Source organism: Urocitellus parryii, chromosome 8, assembly GCF_045843805.1.
Source record: "Urocitellus parryii isolate mUroPar1 chromosome 8, mUroPar1.hap1, whole genome shotgun sequence".
NCBI lineage: Eukaryota > Metazoa > Chordata > Mammalia > Rodentia > Sciuridae > Urocitellus > Urocitellus parryii.
The window spans coordinates 136,070,502-136,096,374 of record NC_135538.1 but is presented as its reverse complement, the minus strand read 5'-3'; the positions used below and the strand labels follow the sequence as shown (position 1 = coordinate 136,096,374).

At 39.4% G+C, this 25,873-nt stretch overlaps 1 protein-coding gene across 2 annotated transcripts in view; it reads left to right on the top strand.

The window, feature by feature from the left end:
* Lyrm4 (LYR motif containing 4) overlaps nt 1–25,873 on the top strand; it is a 142,186-nt gene that overhangs the window by 35,706 nt on the left and 80,607 nt on the right. For both annotated transcript variants that reach the window (XM_026380660.2, XM_026380659.2), the window contains one exon: nt 755–875. In XM_026380660.2, the coding sequence (XP_026236445.1) occupies nt 755–875 (121 nt within the window). The remainder of the gene's footprint in view (nt 1–754; nt 876–25,873) is intronic.

Genomic DNA, 25,873 nt, shown 5'->3' with positions numbered 1-25,873 from the left:
AATCCAGTCTCACATAATAATGCTTAATCCTCCTAGCTGTACTGAGCAGTATTATGTGTCTCTGGCAGATGAGGAAACATGGCCTTATGTTAAGAAGCTTTCCCAAGCTGATGTGAGTAGCAGGAGCTGGACTAAACATACAAACTCAAGTCTGTCTAGGTTTATCTGGCTGGGGGTGGGAGATATGTTTGTGCAGATAGAGGACCTCTCGTGAAGAAAGGCCTTTTTGGCATAATCCTTCACTTTCAGCTGGGGTAGGATCCTGATATGGATTGCAGCCTTACATTTTAGGTTACAAAAAGAAAAGTAGAAGCCAAAAAAGGGATCAGGGATTGGGAAAGCTGATCACTAGCTCAGCATACTCAGCATACAAACACACACAGTGCATCATTTAACCTCTGAATTCTTGGTTTGTCTCTGTACAATAAAGGTTCAATTATCCTTGTTAATGGAGGGAAGCCAATCGTGAATAACTCTAAAGAGCCAGTAATCTAAAGAGCATTTATGTAGCAGTTTGCCATTTGTATGTGACTTCTTTAGGGTAGATTTATTTTCCAAAATTCATTTGCTTATAATCATCCCGAATAGTAATACATTGACCTGTCCCATGAACAAAAATCAAAGTGAATTATCTATAGGGGAATATTAGACACTTAATTCTAGAGGAAAGCTTTTAAATTTAAACATCCTCAGACATACTGACAACTTTTCTTCTGGTTTTTTTTTTTTTTTTTCTCTTTCTCAATTCATTTAGAATGTATGCTGTCAGGAGGATAAGAGATGCCTTCAGAGAAAATAAAAATGTAAAGGATCCTGTAGAAATTCAAAACCTAGTGAATAAAGCCAAAAGAGACCTTGAAATAATTCGTCGACAGGTAAGATGGTTCAGTATACTGTTTTCATTAAAAGCCTTCAGCTCTGACATTTCCCCCTTGATTGGACATCACTACTTTCAGGTTTATGATTTATACTGCAGGATCATGAAACTCTGTCTCTTTTTTTCTGTCCTCTTTTTTCCTAATACAGGCACAGAAAAACGAGCTATCCATATTATCGAATTCAAGGACAAAATAAAAGCATTATCTTTTCAAAATTTTCAGGGACTGCGTCCTTCTGGAAAACTAAACTCTCATAAACTAAACGTTGGAAGTGTGATAAATTTCAATATAATAACTTTTTTAAAATTAAAAGTCTTTGTAAGATATATTATAGATATATATGTGAACTTATGTCAGGGTATAAACATCTCCTTTTCTAGTATTTATCATTATAATTCATGATGAATAGAATGGATGATGAACCTGAATTACGTTGCTAGATGGAAGGTGCACAAGGTATGGAGCACAGCTGGTGGGGGTGCAGACCCCATAAAAGACCCTGGAAGGTGTTTTTGTTTTCATTTTGTACAAGATCCAGGGATCAACTTGCAGGGATTGCTTTTTTAGAAAAGTTAATGAGGTGGGTGGAGCACTTATGGTAGCCTGTCTTCTCAAGAACTATTAGAGTGTCAAAGGTTAAAGTAGCCTTCTATTGATTGGTTTTCTCAACCTGTAATAAAATTGCCCTTTTCACTGTTTTTCTTTAATTTAGCAATAGTCACACCATAAATCTCTTCGTTTTCACCCCTACTTCTCTCTTACTTGTGGTAAATGTGTTTATACAGTGTACGGGGGAATACGTTACCATTTTCTTAAGTTCTGCTAGTGTTTTAGAAAGTGTTTGGCTGACGTTTCATCAGACTCTTCCCTTTCCTTGACCTTTCTTCATGCATAACTCAAAATAGAATTCAAATAAGCAAGAGTTAAAAACTATAGTTTTCATTTTATGACAAGATTAAGTCTGGTTCTGTTGGCTTCATAATGGATCAATCCCTTCTGGAATAACATTTCAGATTCTGGTAGTCCTCCTTGATGTCTGCAGTTATCTAGCATTGGAATAACTTTGCCACATTCAAACAAGTATGGGAAATGATCATTAGCTAAAAGCATGATAAGATAATAGGGTAGTTAGAAAAAGACTGATCTGCACATTTTTGCGTACTTTGAGAATGGCAGATAAGTGAGACGCCAATGGAAAACTCTAGAACGATGGTATTTTCCAGTCACCAGCAGTTCAATTTCATGGGATCCTTTAGCAGTAAAATTTAGGAAAACAAGCAGCCTGGGTCTCTATTTTACATAAACTCAGAAAGATTCAGTTCTTTGGCACTTTCTCTGTGTAGAAATTGGCAAGCATTTCCAAAACAGACTGGTTTTATCTTTAGTCTAAAATTACTTAGAATATAAACTGCTTAGAAAAGGGGGCCTGTAAATAATCTGTGCCACCATTTCTTGTGTTATGTCTAATTGTCTGTGTCATTTTTTGGTTTGAAAAGCTTTCTTTTTCTTTCAAAACAAACAAACAAAAAAAAAAAGGAGTTATAGCCCAGTGGTAGCATTTGCCTCAGCATGCAGGAAACCCTGGTTCTCTCCCCAGCATTGGGGTGGGGGGAAAAAAGACTGTGGCCATCATCCAACATCCCCAGTGAATCCACACTGAAAACAGATGGAAACATTGTTGCAGCAGCTAGAGAGTGAGTAGAGTGAGGGTGCCCTCCCCAGGACATCGGGGCGACTGCACCTTCCTGATAGAGGAATGTACACTGCCCAGCTTGCAGGCCCAGGGTTTCCAGAGTGACCTTCTAGGAGCGAGGTACCACTTTCTCATGGAAGCCCTCATTCTATGGGAGAACTACTTAGCCAGTTAGACTTCAGCTGGTGGGTAGTTTTCTACTCACTTCCCATTCACGTCAAGTCCTGTAATGCAAATTTTACCACAGTTAGTGTATGGGATATGGTAGATTTCCTGAGACACCTCACTGCGAGCTGGACCAAAGGCAAAGGTATGTTGTTTAACGTCCTTGCTGCTGACTTCTGTCGTTATCTTCTAACTTGCTTCACTGTTTCCCCTGCTGTGTTCAGTTCATAAATAGCGAGAATGATCTTTAAAAAAAAAAAATAATAGAATCCGATCACTTCATTCTCCTGCTCGGCCCCTTTAGGGGCTTCATAGCACCTTGACAAGAAAAACTGACTCTTTGTGAAATCTTCTGAGGCCCTGCATTACTCTGGTCTCTCTCCCTCCCTCACACAGTGTCCATTAACTTCTTGTTGGCCCTGGTGCACACCCAGCTCATCCCTTCTCAACCTCCTTCAGAGGTTCTTCACCTGAAGGAGACGCTCCCGAGACTCTTGCCTGGCTCTCTCTGACCACACTATCTCAATTAAACAGCTGCCCTCTCGTGCCCTGCATCACTTTTCCTAACAGCACTTATCTGTACCTAAAACACTACTGCTCGTTGCCTTATCCATTTTCTCCCTTCCCCATGAGACAGTAGCAGGTACAAGGAAGGGATCTAAGGATCTGGTGAGCAAAAACATGTGCTGTGAGGCTTGTATTCCAGTCCTGACTCAGCTATTTGACCTTGAGAAAAATATTTGATTTCTTATTGCCTAATAGAAAATACAAATAAAGATAGGGAATTGTGGTAAGGATCAAATAGGTTAATGTATGAAAAGCCCTAAAATGATATTGGTGGCACCTAGTACACTTTGCAAGTATTTGCTATGATTACTCTACAATCTCTAGAACTGCAGAGTGCTGGATGCTCAAGAGAGTACAGGCAGGGTTGTCCTGAGGTCAGAGGGCTGGGCCACCAAAGTCCTGGTGTCTTTTTGGCCACTTAGTCCCTCCTGGAGGAATAAACTGACAGGGAAACGGAAATTTCTTGAGGATCCTGACCTATCACCTTCAGGAGCTGTGATTTTCTTCCTTTCAAGACCCTCCTCTGCTGGAGCATTTAGACCAATCCCAGCTTTACATTTCTGTAAATAGGAAACCAGCAGCCACTGTCCAGCTACCACACTCCTACATCATCAAAGCAGTAGTCGGAAATCCTCCATCTTCTATACTGAAACCGCCCTCTTTGCTTTCTCCTTGTGCTTTGAAGTACAGCTTCTTCAGTCCCTTGACTCATCTCTGGTGTGTGAAACCACCATAACCTGGCACAGTGTTGTAGTTTTTGTTTTGTTTTGGGTTTGTTGTTTTTGTTTTTTATGGTACTGGAGCTTGAACCCAGGGGCACTATACTGCCACTGAGCTACATCCACATTTCTTTTGAATCAGGGTCTCTGTACATTGTACAGGCTGTCCTTGAATTTGCAATTCTCTTGCCTCAGCCCCCCAAATAATGGGGTTATAGATATATACCACCATGCCTGGTAATTTTTGCTGTTTTTAAAGAAGTCTGAACAAAAACATTCTTCTGGTTTTCTGGGTAGAGAAGTTCAGGTTCAGGAAAAATGGATGCCACAAGAGCTCAAATCTTCTAATTCCTTGGAGCAGATTCAGAAGTTCAAGGTCACAAGTTCCTAAGTTAGTAAAAGTTGAAGGATAAAGTTAGTCTTAAGCCATCCTCCCATTTTTTTTCCCCCCAAGATATTTAAGAACCTCATCAATGGAGCTTAATCTCTCCTCAAAGGTCATTCATGCTTCCTTCATATCCCCAGTGTGCAAGATGGTAAGTCTGCATCGGCTGCCCCGAGGAGTTCTAGATAGCATCAGTATTTCTTGTGAGCCTTTGCACAGCTCCTAAAAATTACTCTCATTTCACGATATGGCTAGCTGGTTTTCTTTCCTAGTGAGCAAGTCGGCCTTCTTTTGCTTTTCTCCATACTTAGGACCAAACATGTACTTGTTCTTTCCTTGATGTTCTTGGACATCACAGTCTGATATGTCAGTAGCAAATCTCTTCCAGTTACATGCATCATATCCCATTAGACCAGTGGAGACATTCTTCTACCTTTCCATAAGCTGCTACTATTTCCACAAAAAAAAAAAAAAAAATGGTTCTGGAAAAACAGGCTGACCTGTCAGCATTTATGGGTTTTCCCCTGTGCTGAAAGCAAATTCTGGACTAGCCCCTGCTAACCCTAGATTCCTTATCTGTTCTCCAGCTGTGATCAGAAAGGTTGGGAGCCCTTTTGTATATGGGCCAAATGAGGACAGACAGTAGCTTGGCTGTGTGTGGTTGAGCAAATAGATCTCAGCAGTCTAGGCAGTCTAGTTTGGTGTCTCCCTGAGACAGGAAGCAAGGCTTTGTAGGTCTTCCACATCAGACAGAGAAGCAGGGAAGCCAGCCAGATCTTGTCTTTATCCTTTGTTCAGCTTCATTGTCTAGAAGTATTCCTTCTGTTTACAGGCATTAGTTAGAATTGCTGTGAGTTGAGTTAACCACCCCAATTCATTACAGCCCTGCAGTTTGCCACTTCTCTTTGGGTTTTTTGCGTGTTTGTTTTGTTTTTGTTTTTGTTTTTGTTTTTAACACTTCTTGGTTTTTTAACCACCATAGTGTACCTTGTTTTCTGTCACTACTTCCCTTGTGCTAGTACCTTGCTCCTCTAAGTGCCTTCAGAACAACTGCAGCATGTAACATAACTGTGCAAAGTTTAAGTGCATTTATAGTTATCTGATGCCACTAGGGGTCATAAAAGTGAAATGACCCTTCAGTTCTTCCAGGTTCTCATATAGAAGCAAACCTAGGGTAACCGAAGTTGTTTTGTGTGCCAGAGGTGGACAGAGTGTACTTCATTTACCATTTTCATATTTTGGTCAGCCAGGTGAATCCATAAACTTTAGAAAAGAAAAAATCTTCTGTATGAAAAGGTTCCTGGCCATTATGTAGGCTAGTGAATTTAGCACTGTTTATATCCAAATAATATTTGATTACACTACCAAGGACAAGAGGCTACTAAGATATGTGTTTGATAGAAAATAGAAAGGACTGTATCCTGCAAAACAAGTTTCTCTCTTACCCAAGTATTTAGATGAAGACATATATTGTATTGTTGCAATTTTGTGATTATACAGTGGGAAGAGAAACTGGTTATGTTCTGATTCTGTGCCAGGGTTTTGGCATGATAACAATCGTCACTAGTTTTCCAGTGGTCACTATTTTCTACTGCAGTAGTTATTCTGAAGCTAGTGCTTTCTGTAATTAAGCAACTCAAGGAGGTATTAGGTTCAGAATTATGAACCTGTAGTTGTAAGCGATCAAAAGCAGTACAGCCATTAAAAATACGGGGGATGGGGTGGATATTATTACATGTATCATGGATTTTTGTTTTGTTTTGTTTTCGTTTTTGTACTGTGGATTGAACCTAGGGGTGCTGTACCACTGAGTTTGTCCCTAGTCCTTTGTTAAACTTGGAAACCTCCTGCCTTCACATGGCTGGGATTTCATGTGTGCGCCACTGCACCCCGCATGACAAAGATTTTTGTTAAAATGAGTTTGCATATGTGTGAGCTGAACCATTTCAGTGTTTCTCAGCTTATGCTTAATTATTTTTGTAGTTAGCTAAAAGCAAAATCATTTGTCCAGTTTATTGGTATTTTCAGTGGTGATAGGTGAGAGTCTCTGAAACCATATGTGTTTTTACTTTTATTTGGTGTTTTATAGTTAGTCTTTAAAAGACCATTCAAGAGAAGGGTCCACCAGTAGTTCTCTGAATATGCTGCTGTGAAATGAGAAGCTGGTGAATAGTGACCTCCTTCTAGCCCTGTCAGTCACTGTAGTACCCACTTCAGTACCTTAGATGGTGGTTAAAGCCTGTCAAAAGTGCTGTGTTCCCCATTGTTCTTATCCTTTTCAAACAACCTGGGAAAATGTATGTTTATTTTAGGTCCTGTAGGGAAAATAGAGAGTGCACTCTCTCTTCACATGCATACATTTAACGTAAGTACTATTTTGATAGTTTGGGGACATTTCCAAAATATATTTGGCCATTGTTTTGATGGAATATAAAGGAAAGTTAATTTCTATGTTACGGCACCTAAAACACATGAAAATAGTTATATGCTATTCACAAAAGGTAGAAGCACCCCACATGTCTTTTAAACAAGATGTGTTCCATACTTAAAGTGAAATATCACTCAACTTAAAAACGAAAGAGATCTTATTACATGCCAACCACAGATGAACCTTGAGGGCATTATGCTAAGTGAAATAAGCCAAATACAAAAGGACGAATCCTGTATGGTTCCACTTAGATGAGGTATCCAAAGTTGTCAGATTCATACAAGCAGAAAGGAGAAGGATGGGTACCAGGGACTGGAGGGAAAGGGGAAGTTACTCAGTGGATACAGAATTTCAGTTTCAGAAGATGGAAAAGTTCTAGAGATTTGTTTCACAAAAATGTGAATATATATAACAGTATTAAAAATGGTTAAGATTAGAAAGAAAGAAAAAAAATAGAAGGGAGATCAGCAGAGTAGAAGAAGGGAGAGAAGGCAAGGGCCTGGGCACGTACTGGGGAACACATTAGCTTGTCTGTGTACAGACTGCACAACGTCTCCCACCTTTTTATACCACATTTCATAACACAATCATCACAGATTTTATGCCAAACTATATTACGAAAAAGTGGGATGAGACCATTATGTGAAGCTTCAGAACAAAAAAAGAACTGTGCCAATATTATTTAAAAATTATTCATTGCTAAACTGGCATAATATCAGAATATGCAGAATATGCCTGAATATACATTCAGATTGAATAGTCTAAATATGAACATCATTTCCTTGTGGTGGTTAAAACAACATTTTCCCAGTCTGGGGGAAAAAAAAAAGAGTTAACACATTAGTTGTTACTGGTTTGTGCATTATAAATGAAATATTACATTTGATAAAATTTACTAGAGTGTTGCAAATTATGGACGTAACAAAATTTAATCTTCTGTGTTGATTTTGCACTACTATTGTTATTTTCTTTATCTGATGTGCCAGCTTCAGCACCATTCATAAGAGATATGTTCTAAGAAAAAAGAGAGAGAGAGAGAGATGTTACTGTTAGTACTGCAGTGATGCAATAAAACCTCACCAGTCAGCTTTCAGAAATATACACACAGTGCACATGCCTTGAGAATTCTAGGCTGTAGTTCACAGTGCCCTAGAAGACAAATGCACATCCACATGCCACTGATGAATACATTCATATTCTGGTTACCTTTTAAGCAACATGAGGAACAGAATTATATCATGTGACAAATTATGCAATAAAGGTTATAAACCAATTTTTGGACTGAGCAAACAGGATGCAACAATTATGCCATGGTGACTATTATGTGGTGAAATACAGTATAATTATAGTGCACTAATTAATTGTGATATAATGCAGATCAGAAGAATGGAATAAGCACATGGGGGAGGAAGGAGAAGAAGGAAAAGGAAAGTGATGGCAAATCATATTGATTAAATTACATGTGCGTATAAATATGGCATGATGTATCCCAGGATTGTGTATAATTATAATGTATCAATAAAAAAAGAAAAGACCAATGACTGAGATGATGAAATCTGTATGATTTTTTTCCACAGCTAAAAGTATCCCTAGCTAGATGTGGTACATGCCTGTAATTCCAGCAACTCAGTAGGTTGAGGCAAGAGGATGAAAAATTCAAGCCTAGCTTCAGAAACTTAGTTGAGACTCTGTCTCAAAATAAAAGGACTAGGGAGCATGCTCAGTGAAATAATCCAGACTTAAAGTCAAGGGTTGAATTTCTTTCTCTCAAATGTGGAAGCTAGAAACAGAATGAAATTAAGGGGATCTTGCAAAAATAAAAGGGAGATCAGTAGAGTAAAAAAGGGGCCAAAGGGGAGGGAAAGGGGAAGAACTGGGGAATGAAGTTAACCAAATTATACTAGATGCATGATCAACACACCCAATGCATTCCAATTTTATATATAACTATAATGCAATAAGCAAGTAGAAGGAGGATCAATAGAGTAGAGGAAGGGGACCAGGGCAAGGGAAGAGGGCAGTATTGGGGATTGAAATGGTGAAAACTCTTGATAAATGCATTTATGAGTATGTCAAAAGGAACCCTTCTATTACATATAACTATAATGCACACACACAAAAAAAAATGTTAAACAAAGCAGGTTAGCCACTTGATTATTCAGCACTGGGAGCTGAAATTACAGTGAATTCAGTCCAATGAGGATAAGCCAAATTTTAAAAGTGGGGGTAACTTAGTAGTAAAAGCATCTGCAGTTTCAATCCCCAGTACCAAGAGGGGGAAAAAAAAAAGATGCCTTTTTCCAAAATGAATTATGACTTGTCACTTTTTTTTTTTAATTGGGAAGAGTAAAATTAGATGCTTCGTGTACTAGTATTTGAGGATAGGAGACTTGAACTAGTGAATTTTTATGTGTGAGTCTTCAGTTTTCTTGTTGGGAAAAGTCAAAGGGTTATACTCTAATTTTTAAAGCTACTTCCAGTTCTAAAATCTGGGGTTCTACATTCTTATAAATATTTGTCCCCTTTTTCTTCTCTTTTCAGAAACTACTGATGCTTTTCAAATAAATTACTCTGTGCCCAGTTTTTCTTGACCATATTTTACCAAGAACTTAACTATATAGGGTTTTGGCAATTATAGATGAGCAAAGTTGTACGCCAGCATTTATACTATCATAGATTCCAAAGATTTGTCTTAGTACAACACTTCAACTACCAGGAAATTCAAGAAATTGCATTATTTCTCTCGTGTTCCTGGCACTTCCTCTGTTAGCCTTCTTCATTCCTGGTAGACAATATGTTACCAGTACTAGAGCAGATCTCTGATCAGAGCATTTTCTTCTCAAAATGAATAGTAGTTGAAGAACAGTAATGTGATAACTTACAGGTAAGAGAAAGATTAAACTGCTTTCCTGGGCCCCATGTGAACGCTAGTACTCATTTCTTCTTAGTTGAACTTCTCCCTGTTCCCTGGCTGACTTCTGAGCAACCTTCAACACACTTCACTAAATCAGTCAAAGACATTGTGTGTCTTCTAGTTTCATACCCGAGATACCTTTCCCTTGAGATTTTTTGAATACCTACTCTGTGCCATGTAATTATGAATTGACTTGATAAGCTCTTGGGAGGCAGGATTGGGATGGAATTGAGAGTTCTACAAGAACCTTGTAGAAGTTTTTTTCTCATTTTGGCTTTTCTAGGTTCTAGATCCCTTTTACTGTCTCATCTAATAGAGCAGAAACAGAGTTTAGAAGCCAGTCTTAGTGCCTGCATAGATCAACTAAGATTAAACCAAAGGACCAGTCTACAAATTTAAGAGGTAATAGTAAACAATTAGAGGCAGAAGAGATGTAAATCTGTCTTGGACTTCAATAAAAATCCTCAAGGCCTGAGTTGCCCCATAATTGAGTCTATGTCTTTTCTATATATGGAGTTTTTCAATAATAATAAAAAAATCTCCTACCCCTCTCTCAAAATTTTTAAGGAAGCAGAGCATAGAGAATGGTTGTTTAGTTGGCATAGCTTGGCCTGTGTGTGACCTTTGGGTTTTTTGTGTTTTTTTGTTTTTTTTTTTTTGAGGGGGGTATTGTTTTTTATATTTAAAAATTATTATTATTATTGTTATTGTTATTGTTGTTGTTATTATTATTATTATTATACTGGGGGCTGAACCCAGGGGTGCTCTACTGCTGAGCTACATTCTCACCCCTTTTGTTTTGTTTTGAGACAAAATCTCACTAAGTTGCTGAGGCTAGCCTTGAATTTTCAGTCTTCATGCCTTAGCCTCCTGAGTCACTTGAATTGCAGGTATGTGCCACCGCACCCAGGCTGACATTCATTTTTTTAGTCTGTTCAATATGTAGTTCCACTGCAGCTTTGAAAAGACCTCTTCATACTAGAATTTAATTCCCTTCCTCTCAATACTGAAATGTAGGGTAACAGCATTTCTACAGTTGGTAATTCTATAGAAAGGATACTTCTCATTTGATTGGAAATCGTCTATTAAATTTGTTTATTTCCTCCAAGATTGTGCATAAAACAAGTTTCTATTTCTTTTCTAGAAGGTACCAATCTTTACATCTATATATTTCATATACAAAATACTCTTGTTTTTTGGTACTAGAGATTGAACCCACCATGGGTGCGTTTCCACTGAGTTACACACCCAGCCCCCCCCTTTTTTTCTTTTAATAATTTTTTTAATTGTAAATGGGACACAATACCTTTGTTTTTATTAATTTATTTATTTTGTATGTGGTGCTGAAGATCAACCCCAGTGCCTCATGTGTGGAACTCGAGCACTCTACCACTGAGCTGTAACCCCAGCCCCAACCCCCCACCCTGTTTATATTTTGAGACAAGATCTTGCTGACTTGTTGAGGATCTCACTAAGCTGCTGAGGCTAGCCTCAAACTTGCTATCCTCCTGCCTTGGCCTGGATTACTGGGATTATAGATATGCACTACTGCATCTGGCTACAAAACTTTTTTACTGTATTTCCATGTACAGCAGAGATCATGAAGAAAGTTACAGTGATACTCTGTATAGAACATTTTTGCAAGGGTTTCATTGGGAAATTTTTATTATGAAATCTATCAGTCTGCCATTTCATCATGACAGACATTTTTTCTGGAAAGCTGTAAAGAACTGGTTTGTTCTGAAGCACACTAGAAACAGATATTACTGCATTTACTTATTTATTTTTATTTTGGGGGGTGCTCAGAATTGAACCCAGGGCCTTGCTCATGCTAGGCAAGCCCTCTGTCTTTGAGCTATACCTTCAACACCTAGATATTATCACCTCTGGCACCAAAAGCTCATTGGTTTCCTAGGAAAGAATCTGCAGAAGTATTGATCTCAGCTTTTCCTCATGAGCCAAGTGATTTGCTTATATGCCTAATTCACATATCCATGAGGCATAGTTTTATTGTTGAGGAGGAGGATGGTGATGGCAGTGGTGGCAATGATAGATGTCAGTGTTTCTTCCTTGTACCCTGTCTATGCACAGACGCTGTACTGCACACTCAGTTTCTCTAACAGCAGCCTTATGAGAAAGACACTATTATCCTCATTTTCTAAGTGAGGAATCAGATGAGGCATGTTTGAGGAATTCTCCAAGGATGCACAATTAGGAGAATGGTGGGCCCACATCTATTCTCACTTGTGAGCCGCTCTCAGAAGCAGGTTCACACTCTGGGTGGCCTCATCTTGACAGAGGCAAACAGGAGGCTGAAGATGAGAGCAGGCGGCAAGATGAGCGTTTCTTTTTTCTGAGTGTTCATTTAGAACTCTTATTAGAGGTAGCAGCTTACCCTCTGCAGGCTCATGAATAGTGTGATTTCTAGAGGCCATGCTCCTTTATCCTTTCTCAAAAAACTCTTGCCATCAAGAGAAAATAAAACCACGCTTGGAAAATCTTAAAGTTCAGCCACCTTGTTTAAGAAGTCTTTGCTCAGAATCTCCCCATAGATCTGAAGGCTGCAGCTCCAATTGTGCTTTTCCTGACAGGCTGTCACCGAGTACCTTTCAGTGGAAACCTTTTGATGCCCCATTGCTTGGCTTGTCCTTTCAAGTAATCGGAGTTGACTCCAGTCACGCTTATGCAGAGACAAAGGAGCAGTGTCACATATTTAGGAAGGCAGTAAAAGGGGCTCCCCTTGTTTACCTTAATTTGTGCTTCAGCCCTGGGTCCTTAGAGATGGTGTGGAGGCAGTGACCTCCATTGCCAGAGTGTACATGAGGAGGTGGACTAATTTCCTGAGCACTTGGTGTCTACAGTTGAATTTTCTGTTCGGACTGGATAGATTTTCACCTGTATACCTGCGCAGCAGAGTTTCCTTCATGATATTTGGGAAGATTTTTCTTCTTTATACATCTCTCAGTGTAAAAAGCTGTGTGTGTTTTTTATTCTTTTTTTGCCTTGTTTGTTTGCATTTTGCCCCTCAGATGTAATAGGAATGGTAGGTAAAAAAAGAAAAAAGATTTTGAGCAAGATGTACCTCAATTTAAACACTTTTCAGGAGTTCTCTGTGCTTGGTCCTGATATATGATCTTTCTAAAATCATCGTCACTGAGGTCTACTACTAAAGGCAAAGGAATACCATCCCTCCACCCCAACCTGCAGGGCTGGGAATCAAACCTGGGGTTTCGTGCATGCTATACAAGCACCATGCCACTGAGCTGCACCCCCGGCCCTACCATTCCTAAGTTAATTTTGTACTTGGTATGTTATTGAAATACCAGTGGCAAGTGAAGCTTCAAAATTTTTTTGTCTTCCCCAGTCTGATAATTAAGGCTGTCATTTCCTAGATTGGTCAGTTATGAATAATGAAAGAACTCTAAAAATTCTATTGTGATCTTAGTTTTATCAAATAATGCCAGCATAGAATTAAATCACTATTTTAAGTATTTTCCATTTCTCAGCATTTTCACTTCACAAAGCCCAAGAAATACTTCTCTCCCTCCACTCCCACCCATCTCACCTCTTCAGTGGAGTGAAAATAGCAGCAACCCACAGGTCATAAGGATTTTCCTTCAAAACCCACCACAGATTAGCAGCAGCCAGGAACTCCATGGCCCTCTAGGCCTCACCTGTAAAAAGTAAGGAATTGGGCACATCAATTCTAGTAGGATCCTAATAGACAGGAATTGTTTCTTGAATGCACTGTATCCACTGCCTTCTGAGATTGGACTTGGGTGTCTGTCAGCAGGTTATTCTATTTTGCACATAAGTCAAGGCTTTCCAGAACTGCCTACACGGACGTGGGCATGCCAGACAGGCTCAAAAAGTACTCATTCACTGGCTGCCAGCCAACATGGCAGCTTCTTCCTATGGGTCAGGAGAAGTTTGCTCCATGGACCTCAAAGGTCCTTTTCAGGCCTGATGTTCTCCAATTCTGAAAGTGAATAATAATGCTTCTTAAATATGCCTGGCAGTGTTGGTGAAGGGTGAGCTCTGTCACTGGCCACTTCTATCGCTGACTGCTCAGGTTCACAGGCAATTTGTTGTGTTGCACTTGGGGGAGTAGCTGGGTTACGTAATGCCGAGTTATATAATGTGGGTTTTTCACAGTCAGCCTCAGCAGCAAGGCCTAGTCGAAAAAAGCCTTTGGCTACACTTTGTGAATGCTTTTAACACAGTGAGGGCAAGAATGTTTCAAGGATCATGGTGACTTCAGGGAGTCTGGGGGCTGTGAAGCAAGGGCTGCCCTCTCCTTCAGGTGACAGGGCGTAGATTGCTCATTTACTAATGAGCTTTCCTTCCCCAAGATCCAGCGGAGCCTCTGAGAAAGAATGGGGCTTTGAATCAGCTTCTATTAGCAGAGCCAAACTCGTATTTTGCTTTTTAAATAACTCTTAGCTGTTATTTAAAGTATATGGCTGCTCATGTTTTTCACAATGTTATTTTTCCTACCGGATATAATTTTTGAAACTCAGTCCATTTGTTTTCCTCCAAAACAATGGCCACACTTCCCTCCTGGGCAGTTTAGGAAACCATTAAGGAAGTGGCTTGTACCCATCAGTTTCTGGACCATGTGCAGCCTGTTCCATGGCACTCATACTTTATGCCCAGCCTTTGCCAGTTGCTTAATGACTATGAGCCTTTCTTCAACTGACTACAGGACCCTTGCAGGCTGGACCTTCCATACCCATTTGACCTAGCACTCTGTGAGGGACACTGCACACCAGTGAACCCGTTTCTCTATTCACCAACTCCTTAGAAAAAAGGCCTTCAGTTCCTTTCCTCCCCCTTTCTTGCCTGGGGAAATTTTTTCATTTTCTGGGTCACCAAAGCAATCAAATGTGACTTCACTGTATAGCATTTATCATGTTTTCTAACTCATCCTTGCCCTTATTGTATCAGCTTCTGGAAAGACAAGGCTGTTTTCTCATTTGCCATGGCTTCCCAGTGCCTCAGTTGAAGTAAGCACTCTATTACTGCTAGGTGGGAAGACACAGAAAACAGAGGGTCGAACTAGAGCTCAGGGCTGGTTCTAGTTGAGGCTGTGGCTTGCCCTGTGAGCAGAACCCTCATCCCTCTGTTCACAGTATTCTAAGGTATGAAAGTTCCTGTGCTGTGGACCACTACTCTTTTTTATTTGTCCCTTTTAGTTATTCAGGATAGTAGAATGCATTTTGACATATCATACATGGGGTATAACTTCCCATTCTTGTGGTGGTACATGATGTAGAGTTACACTGTCATGTATTCATACATGAACATAGGAAAGTTATGTTTGAATCATTCTACTGTCCCAGTACCATGCCCTCTTTCTTCCCCCTAGTCCCCCCTGTCCAATCTGGTGAACCTCCACTTCTCTCTCCCTCCAGCCTATTGTGAGTCACCATCCACATATCAGAACATTTGGCCTTTGGTTTTTTTGGTATTGGCTTATTTCACTTAGCATGATAATCTCCAGTTCTATCCATTTAATAGCAAATGCCATAATTTCATTCTTCTTTATAGCTGAGTAATATTCCATTTCGTATATGTACCACATTTTCTTTATCCATTCATCTGTTGAAGGGCACCTAGGTTGGTTCCATAGCTTAGCTATTATAAACTGAGCTGCCATGAACATTGATGTAGCCACACGTCACTATAGTATGCTTATTTTAAGTCCTTTGGGTATATGCTGAGGACTGGGATAACTGGGTCAAAAGGTGGTTCCATTCCAAGTTTTCTGAGGAATCTCCATACTGCTTTCCAGATTGGTTGCACCAATTTTCAGTCCCACCAGCAGTGTATGAGTACAGAATAGAAGACACAGAGACAAACCCACATTAATGCAATTATCTCATTTTAGACAAAGGTCGAAAACATACCTTGGAGAAAAGATAGCCTCTTCAACAAATGGTGATGAGAAAACTGGAAATCCATATGCAGCAAAATGAACATAAACCCCTATCTCTCACCATGCACAAAACTCAACTCAAAAGTGGATTAAGGACCTAGAAATTAGACCAGAAATCCTGTGCCTAATACAGGAAAAAGTAAGCCCAAATCTTTTTTACATTGGATTAGGCCCCAAATTCCTCAACAAGACTCCCAAAGCACAATAAATAAAATCAAGAATCTAGAAATGGGATGGATTTCAGACTAAAAAGCTTCTTCTCAGCAAAAGAAACAATCAATGAGGTGAATAGAGAGTCTACAGTATAGGAACAAAGTTTTACCACATGCACATCAGCTAGAGCACTAATCTCTAGAATATATAAAGAACTCGAAAAACTGAACTCAAAAAAAAAAAAACAAATAACCCAACCAATAAATGGGCCAAGGACTGAGCAGACACTTCTCAGAAGATGATATACAATTAATAAATATAGGAAACAATGTTCAACATCTCTAGCAATTAGAGAAATGCAAATCAAAACTACTCTGAGATTTCATCTCACTCCAGTCAGATTGGCAGCTATTATGAAGACAAACAACAATAAGTGTTAGTGAGGATGTGGGGTAAGGGCACACTCACACATTGCTGGTGGGACTGCAAATTGGTGCAGCCAATCTGGAAAGCAGTATGGAGATTCCTTAGAAAACTTAGAATGGAACCATCATTCAATACATCTATCCCACTTCTCAGTTTATCCCAAAGGACTTAAAAACAGCATTCTACAGTGATGCAGCCACATCAATGTTTATAGCAGCACAATTCACAATCACTAGATTGTGGAACCAGCTTAGATGCCCTTCAATAGATATAATATGGATAAAGAAAATATGGTATGTATACACAATGGAATATTACTCAGCATTAAAAGAGAATAAAATCATGGCATTTTCAGGTAAATGGATGGAGTTGGAGAATACAATGCTAAGTAAAGCGAGCCAACTACAAAAAACAAATGCTGAATGTGTTCTGTGATATGTGGATGCTAGTCCATAATGGGGACACAGGGGAGCATGGGAGGAATAGAGGAACTTTGGATAGGGCAAAGGTGGGGGAGGGGAGGGGAGAAGGCTGCCATTTGAAACCCCTGTGGATTTAGGATTAGCTGTAAAGGTGCTTTGGGAAGTTTGGGTGGCCGTGCAACTTCACAGAAGAAATACAAATGGTCAATAAACATGAAAAAATGTTCAACATCACTAGCAATTAGAGAAATGCAAATTAAAACTACACTAAGAGTTCATCTCACTCCAGTCAGAATGGCAATTATCAAGAATACAGATGACAAAAAAAAAAAAGAATACAGATGACAATAAATGTTGGCAAGAATGTGGGGGGAAAAGGTCCACTTAGTATTTTTGTGAACACCAAGTAAGATTGTGTCTATCAGCACCCTCTAAAAACAGCAAAGCTGTAGTGTTATCCTCAAGAAGTAGCCATTTCAGGTACCAGAAAGGAAGCTGTGGACATCTCCTAGAATTAATGTATTGACCCCCCACACACACAACCCGAATAAACTAAAAGGCAGACGTGGTGTGAGGTGAATTCCAACCAGATGCAATGAGCCTGTGGAACTCTTTTTTTGTATTTTGTCATATCCCACTGGGAAGCAGGAAAGATAGGACTAGGGTCAAACTGTAGTTTCTAGTCCTTCATGATTTTAGTCAAATAACCGTGTGGAACTCACTTTCCTATTCTGTAAATTGGGCATAATTGTGCACTGTGTAGGGATGAGAGGGAGAATGGATGGCTGTGGTTGTGACGCACCCTGGTAAGTTTTCTGTAAGTGAAAGACAGTCACAGCTTTGTCCGTGCTGCAAACTGTTGTTTCAGTACATCTTTCTAAAACTCAAGTGCTAAAGTCAATCTTATGGAGGTGTTCCCAGTTTGGTCTCAGACCTCTACATGTGCAGGTTGGGAGCCGCTGCCAGTGTGTTTTTTGGTGATTCTTCTCTGTACTGCATAGTTGTCCTGCTGAGCTGCAGGCTTTCCACATAGGACACTTGATGTGATATAGGTCCAACTTTCCCAAGTGCTCTTTGGTACTTAAAGAGGATCTATGAAGATTAAATTCCAGGTAACAGTTTCACTATGAAATATTTATCACATGCTGATAAAAGTGTATCCATCAAGTACAATTGGGAGGGCCAAGCAGAAATTCAGTCCACATAATCTTTCTTATTTTAAATATTCTCATTAGATTGCAGACAGCTAGGCAATAAAATGAAGGAAAGGCTATAGGAAAATAATCTCAGCAGGTAGAGAAACTGGTGGTTGGAAGTAAAAACTAGGGATGCCTTCATCAAGTTCATCAAGGCATCCTCAAGTTCAGGTGATGAGGAGGCAAGACAAGAAGCCATTAATGGTCCTCATAAGCAGCTATTCAAAACAGCAGACAGTACAGGTGGACAGACCTGATTCCACAGTTGTCTTTTCACCTCCTCATGTCTATAGACTAATCTGATCAACAGTGTGTGTCTTATCAGAGCTTGGATGAAATTCTGCTTGTGTCTGCATTCCTAGACAATACAGAATGTCCCCAGGAACATGTTAACAGTGGTCCCTTGGTATTGCCAGGGATGGTTCTGTGACATGGCCACCTGCCAAGGATACCAAACACTGGATGCTCAAGTCCCTTATCTGAAATGGTGTATTATTTGCATATGACTCTACACTTTCTCTTGTACACTTTAAATCATCTCTATATCATACCTAATACAATGAAAATGCTATTTCTGTAGTTGTCAGATATATTGTTTAGGGAATAACAACAAGAAATTCTGACCTTTTCAGAACAAATCTCCTTTTTTTCTTTTTCTTTTAATGTTTTTGATCCATAGTTGGTTGAATCCACAGATGGGGGAATCCATGGATACGGAGAGCAGACTGTACCAGGCGGTGTGGGAAGAAGCTAATAGTCTGTGTTTGAGGAACTTGTTTTCAACTGGTAGATGAAGGACAGGTTTCATGTGCATATGTTTAAACATGTGCCTCCACAGAGGTAGACAAATAATGAGAGTTTCTTGTCTGACTTGTTGGTTTATTAGGGTTGTATGTCCTTGTCTCCTTGGACAAGGGACTGTCCTATCTGTCCCCACACTTATCACAGTGCCCTCTATACTGATAGTACTTAGAAAACTTTTCCAGGTAAATTGCATGCTGTAATTTCAAAAGACTGAATTATACATACTTGAATTTCTTTGTAGTAGCTCATTGTCATTTAGTGTATCTAAGAATAACCTTTATCAGCAAAATGAAAAGTCTTAAGCTAACAACATTCTATTCATACCATAGAACAACAATTAGAACCGTAACTAATTATAATAATGCTCTCTTTGGAGACAATTGGCAGCTATGACATGCATACAAATTTATGTCAATCTGCTTTATTTTGGGTCTTGATTGTCCCCCACAGGCCCACGTGTTCAAGGCTCAATCCTCAGTTTGGTGCTGTTGGGAGGTTGCGAGACCTTTAAGAGGCAAGGCCTAATGGGAAGAAGTTAATTCACCAAGGGAATGTCCCCAAAGTGGATTGTGGGACCCTGTCTCCTTCTCTTTTTCTTTTTTCCTTCTTGGTTGAGTGAGCAGTTTTTCCTCTAATACAGGCCCAAAAGCAACAAGTCAACAACCTTAGAACAAGACTTCCAAAATTGAGAACTAGAATAAACCTTTTTTCTTTTTAAGTTGAATATCTGACCTAGGAGTAACAGAAAGCTGACTAACACATAATCTGCTCATATTTTCTTGGGAAAACTGGGGAGAAATAGGAGGATGAGGTGGCCAAGGCCACTTTGGAAAGACCTGTTTTGGCAAGTAATTGTTGCCCAAAGATCTGAATGAAATATACAGTTTGCTGAGTCAGACTATGTGGCCCTTCTTTCAGTGCCCAAATCATCTTTCAGCAGCCTGTTTGGATGGCATACAAAGTTCATATTCCTCCTAGATGTTGCCACAGGGAGTTTGGAAGTTAAGTTATATCAGCCTGCCCACGATGAGTAGAGCATCAGAGGCAAGTTGAAAAACCATGTACTGAGTATTCAACCAGACTCCCCTTGCCACTCAGTTCATCCCTGGAGCTTCACGGAATATAAGTGGAATAAACACACCTCAACACAACGTAATTTACTCACCTTTACCTATAGAAGAACCCTATTTGTGTGACTTCAGAAATGTCAGAAATTGATTATAAAAATTCAGGTTTAAATAGAAAATTAAATTAGAAGTTGATTAAGAGCCTACAAAAATGAATTCTGCCTATGGCTACTACCTGACTATGGACACAGAGGGATTAACTTTTCATTAATCACCTGCTCTACATCAGGTTCAGCAGGCCTGGATCATTTCATGTATGATAATTTTGCAGGCCCTTCTCATTTTACAGATAGGGAAACTGAGGCTCAGGAAAGCTTAGAAATCAGCTCAGAGGGGTTAAGCTAGAGACTCAACAGGAACTAAAGATCAATGCCAAAATTTGAGCTGTGGACACCATCACCATGCCATGTTGCCTCATAATAAGATGCTTTAATTGTACTTTAATAGAAAGAATTTCATATAAACTTGAATTAGGTATACTTTCTAACCTTGGCTAATCACTTTCAACCGAGAGCCAGTGACTTCCTCAGTCAAAGAATAGATTTCCGAGGAAGGTGCCCACAGCTCCATGACTCCTGACTGCCCGGTCTCCATTTCTTGGGTCCTTAGGAACACACAAAGAAATGAGGTACAGTGACTCCCAGAGCTTCAGAGGGTTGCTACTAGTGGGATGGGAAAGACAGAATGTTCTTTCTAGAGCAGCACAGAGTAAGAAGTAAGCTGGAAGGTCAGCCCCAGAGCTGAGCAGAGACTGCAAAGAGGATTATGTCCACAGCAAATGACCAACTCGGAAGAAAGTTTGTGGCATGAGCAATTCAACTCACAGTTGATGTCAGTTAGAGGCTTTAGTTCATTTCCAGGCCATGGTCAGGGATCTAAAGTTTGGGCCTGCACAGGAAAGAGGCCCACCCATACACCTACACTACTGGACCCTTCAGCATGCAGGACCAGGGCTTGCCTGATTGCTGTCCGCTTTCCTTGGAAGCAAGAATAAACTAAGTGAGGACCAGTGCATGCCATATCAAAAATCTGTGTTGAACTCATTTACTCTCAGATACTTCAGGTCCTATACAACTGGACTTTTTCACTGTCTTAGTGGGAGGACCAAAGCCTATCTGAACTTTAGTTAAGATTTTCAAAAGACAAAACATTTCACCTTATGCTGGTAATTCTCAACCTTGACTCTACTTTAGCACCACCTGGGATGCTTTTACAAATCCCAGTAACCAGGCTACTCCAGACCAATTGAATTTTAATCTCTGGGAGTGGGACTCAGGCATCAGTATTTCTGAAGCTCCCCAGGTGATTACAGGAAGCAGCCACAGTTGAGAACTTGTAATTTACATAAGCTGGGAAGGACCCCTACTGGGTACACTGAGCCCATCAGCTCTGCACAACAAAGTACATGCCTTCCAGAGCCATTCTGTGGGCTGGTTGTCTTTGATTCTTGTAATGACCATTCCTGATCTCTGAATCTCTCTAAACTAAACTTTTGTTCCAGTGATTCTTTTTACTCTGTTGTACTTTTACAGAGATCAGTGTATAAATTCTTATAAATTAATTAAATTTTGATAACCATGTGCTTGCCCTCATCAGGATAGAGTGCAGACTCCCAGTGACCCTCTTTGGGATTCAGGATGATATTGCAAAACAGCATTCTTAATAGCCAGGTAGAATTTACATTTAGTGTGGAAAGAATAGCAGAGAGGGGCTAGGGTTATGGCTCATGGGTATTGTATCCACCTACGACTACAAAAAAATTTTTTTAAAAAAGAATGGCAGAGACATGTCCTCAAGAATGGAGTTTTCTTCCCAAGGAGAAATTATTTAAAGCCCTTTGGGAGGTATTTCTTAGTGCAACAGTGGGTTGCCCTGTGCAACGTGTAGCTTGTTCATCCTGTATTTCTGAGCACAGGCTTGTCACGGAAGAACTGGCAACAAGAACATCCACAGTATTCTGTCTCTTGCTAGCAAGAATTTTCCCAAGCCAGATTCCAAGTGCAGGTGAAATTATCAAGGGAGTCACATACTTTTCTCTCTTTTCCAGGGGAATGTATGGGGAGAAAAGAAGATTGATTTTTAGTTATACACCAGGAAAGATACTTGTAAAATCTGTTCAAGACTGTTATAAGTATGCTCCACACTGGTCTGTTCTGGAACTGTCAGCAGACTTGAGCAGCACAGCCTGTCCTTAGCATCAAGCCTCAGATTGTCTTGGGAGCAGGAGCCCTGTAGAAGCAGAACAGAGTGACGGTTGGCGGGAGTCACCCCTATGACAAATACTAGTGTACCCAGCCAAATGTCCTAGCCCTCAAAGGAACTCTCTGTCTGGAGCTTAATTGGATGGGTTGGCCAGACCAGTGCAACAACCTTTTCTTTAGAAAATAGTCTAGTAATTACCTTCTCTGATTTTCCCCAAGTCCAGAACAACTCAATGTCTAGCACTTTGAAGAAAATCTCTGTGACAATTCCAGGCTGGGGATAGAAGAACAATACTGTGTGAATTTCACAGGAACATGTATTTCAGAATTTTAATAATGGTTTTATTGAGACATAATTTATATATTATAAAAATTTCCAATTTAAAGTACACAGTTCAATGATTTTTATAGTTATGCATCCATCATTACAATCAATTTTAGAGCATTTTCATTACCCCAGAAGGAAACATCATACCCATAGCAGGGACTCCCCATTTCTCCCCAGTCTGCTCTTCACTCTCTCTCGCCAACCATCAGCGACTTTCTCTCTATATGGATTTACCTTTTCTGGACATTGCATATAAATGGAATTTGTTTGTAACTGGCTTCTTTAACTTAGTGCAGTGTTTTCAAGTTTCATCTGTGTTCTAATATGTGTCAGTACTTGATTCCTTTTTAATGCCAAGTAATATTCCACAGTGTGTATATACTGAATTTCATTTGCCTGTCATCACATGATAAACTTTTGGGGTGTTTCTTCTTGTTTGCTCTAATGAATGCTGTTGCCATGAAACGCCTATGTAGAAGTTTCTGGAGTATAATTGTCAGGTCATGTGATGACTACCTTTTTACTTTTTGAGGAGCCATCAGATTATTTTTCAAAACGGATGCAACATTTTATGTTATCACCAGCAGAGCATAAGAGTTCTAATTTTGGCACATTCTTGTAAAACACTGCTAGTATCTATAGTTTTAATTATTATAATATGTGTCTTTAGAATGTCAGAATAATCCGTATGACATTAGAAGGTTGACTTTGACCTAACTACTCTTGGAACATTCTAAGGAAGATTAAGATTTGGCAGGGGAATGGAGAGGGAGGGAATCAGAGGCACATGAACCTTAGGACAGTCCTTTATACCCAAACTCCGCTCCAAATTGAGAACCAGTTTAACTCTTTGCTGAACTTTACACTGCTTGTGCGAGAGAGAGGAATGTGATTTGTGTAGACAGGGGTTGATTCCATCTGAAGCTCTGAATGAGAATCCTGTTTCTTACTATTCTGTGTGGCCCTCCCCAGGTTTTAATGGAAGAGACTGACCCTCTCAGATGGACAAGGGCAAGCTGCCTTGCTTTTTATGGTGCCTCATAGAATTCTCGCACACAGTAGATATCGGTTAATTTTTTTCAAAGCTAGCTTGTTCCCTACACAAGTGCAACTGCTATATAAAAGGAAAGACCTCCTCATCACTAAGCCAGTCAGTCATTTTTAATTCTGATTCTTCTTTACAACTCTTTTACCATATCTCCTCTTTGAAACTTCATCTTTGGTCCGTTTCATGCAAAATGCTGGCCTTTATGTCTAGTAAACATTTGCATATGGTGTTTTACCAGCACTGGAAACCCATCATGACCAAAACTGAATTGTTATGTTCCCTGGTTAACAAATTTCCCTTCCAAGTTCCTAATATATCCATTTTCTCAGTAACCCAGGCCCAAGTCCTCCCTCTTCACTACCCAGAGAGAATGGAACCTTGATCATATTATCCGTGTAAAATAAGTCGGTAAGACTTTGTTCAGGTCCTACAAATATTCAAGTATATTCTAAGATGCTACCCTAAATATTACCTTTTTTTTAGGTTCTGGTGTGGCATATGCTTTTTACTTATATGATCAGACAACACCTGATCAATGCAGTTCCTTGACCCACACTTTAGCCAAGATTGTCAAATTCTTAGATTCCACCTCTTTGCCAACCTTGCCATGAATCACCAAAGAGGACTCTGTGTTTTTTCTGTGGGACTTTGAGTTTCTGTTAGATATTCCTGTTGACTACCTGTGTTTAAATAATCTAACTTAACATTAAAGCATCCTTTGTCTCCTAGCAGCCTGATTTCTCTGCATTTATAGTGGTTAGATGTGTATTAATGGGCATTACTCTCTAACTGCTTGTGTCAAAGCATCTGGGAAGGCTCATCAATCTTGTGCTTTTTTAATTGACATCAATAATACGTTTGCATTTATCAATATTTCCTAATTGCCAAGTTATAACGGTGGAAGGCATATAATAAATCATGCCCACAGATAACTTTAGACATTAGGGCCTGTCAATATTTTGATATATTACAAATTATTTTATGAGGATTTTTTTTACTGTTTCTTAGAAACTGTACAGCAAGGGGCAGAGAATTGAGTCAGCATCACTATATAAAATTAAGAGCCAAATTATTCCAATAGAAATAGAAGAAAGCTATTTCCAAAGCCAGTACAATTCGTCCCCATAAAGTTCAGTGTCACCATCCACATTAATGCAAATGTATCTTCCCTGAGAGATGCACTGTGCCGAGGCTTCTACTGAGGGAAGAAATTAATACTGAAGCACAGTGAATATTCTCAGGAGGATTGGACTGTACCAAAATGTTTTTTAAAAGAGGAAACTTGGTGAGGAGGCTTTATAAGCTGAATGACTTGCTCAGAAACACAGTGACTTTCAGGGCTGGGACTCAAATTCAAGACTGAGTCCGTGTTTGGACCCTTGACATTTTAGGAACAAACTTAACCAAACCCAAAGGACAGGGGAACCCCAGTGTCAGAGGATTGAATTTACATCATCGATTAAGCAAACTAAGATCATAGGTTTTTTAGCTTGGTTCTATTATTTATTCATTTTTTCTAATTAAGAATTCATGTAAGAATTAAGGATTAATTTTATAGTCATGTTCCTTTAGTCTTCTTTAAGCATAGAAGTGTTCTCCTGCAGTTTTTTTAACTTTCATGACATTGGTATATTTAGTCCATAATGTTCCACAATCCAAATTTATTAGATTGTTTCTGTTGTTATACTGAGAATAAGCACATGGCAAGGAACCTGCTTAGGTAATAAGATGTTCTTCCCATCGCATTTTATCAGGAGACCCATAATGTCTGTTGTACCATTATTGGTAGGTGCTAAGTTTGGTCATTTGTTAAGAGTGAAATTGACTGGATATTTCCACTCTAAATGTCCTTTTTCTCTGTGTAATTAATAAATCTGTTCCCCAACAGCCTTTCACCAAATGGTTTTCAGAGCCATTAATGTAACTTTGCCTGAATCAATTCTTAAATTAATGGTTGCAAAATGATGATTTTCTCTTTCTCTGATTATGTATTGTTAGTGGGGCCCACCGTTAATGAGAATAGATCCTAAATTACAATCAGGAACATTTCTCTCTAGACTATCTCACTTCTCATTTCCAGTTCAACAAATACATGTTTTTGAGAAAATGTTACGCTGTAACCCATTCTCAAGACTTCCAGAGTTATAGCCTTCCAGAGGTAGCTGTGGCTCCATTGTTTCCTTGCAGAGGCTTGGGTTCATGCTGGCATCAGAATAATTTCAGATCACACATTCAACCTGCTTGCATCACTGACAAGAACAAAAATAGAGACCTTCTCTTTTCTGGTCTCTTTGGGATCCTAACCAGCACATTGGGTTTATAACTTTATAAATGCATGCCAAACATTTCTCATATGACTCAGTTCTCTTTGATTCATGGGGTTTTTTTTTTAATGATTTCTGGTATTTCATTATACAGCTTACCATGATGTGTTTATTCTGTTCCCCAGCTATTGGATATATACTTGATCTTCTATTAAAA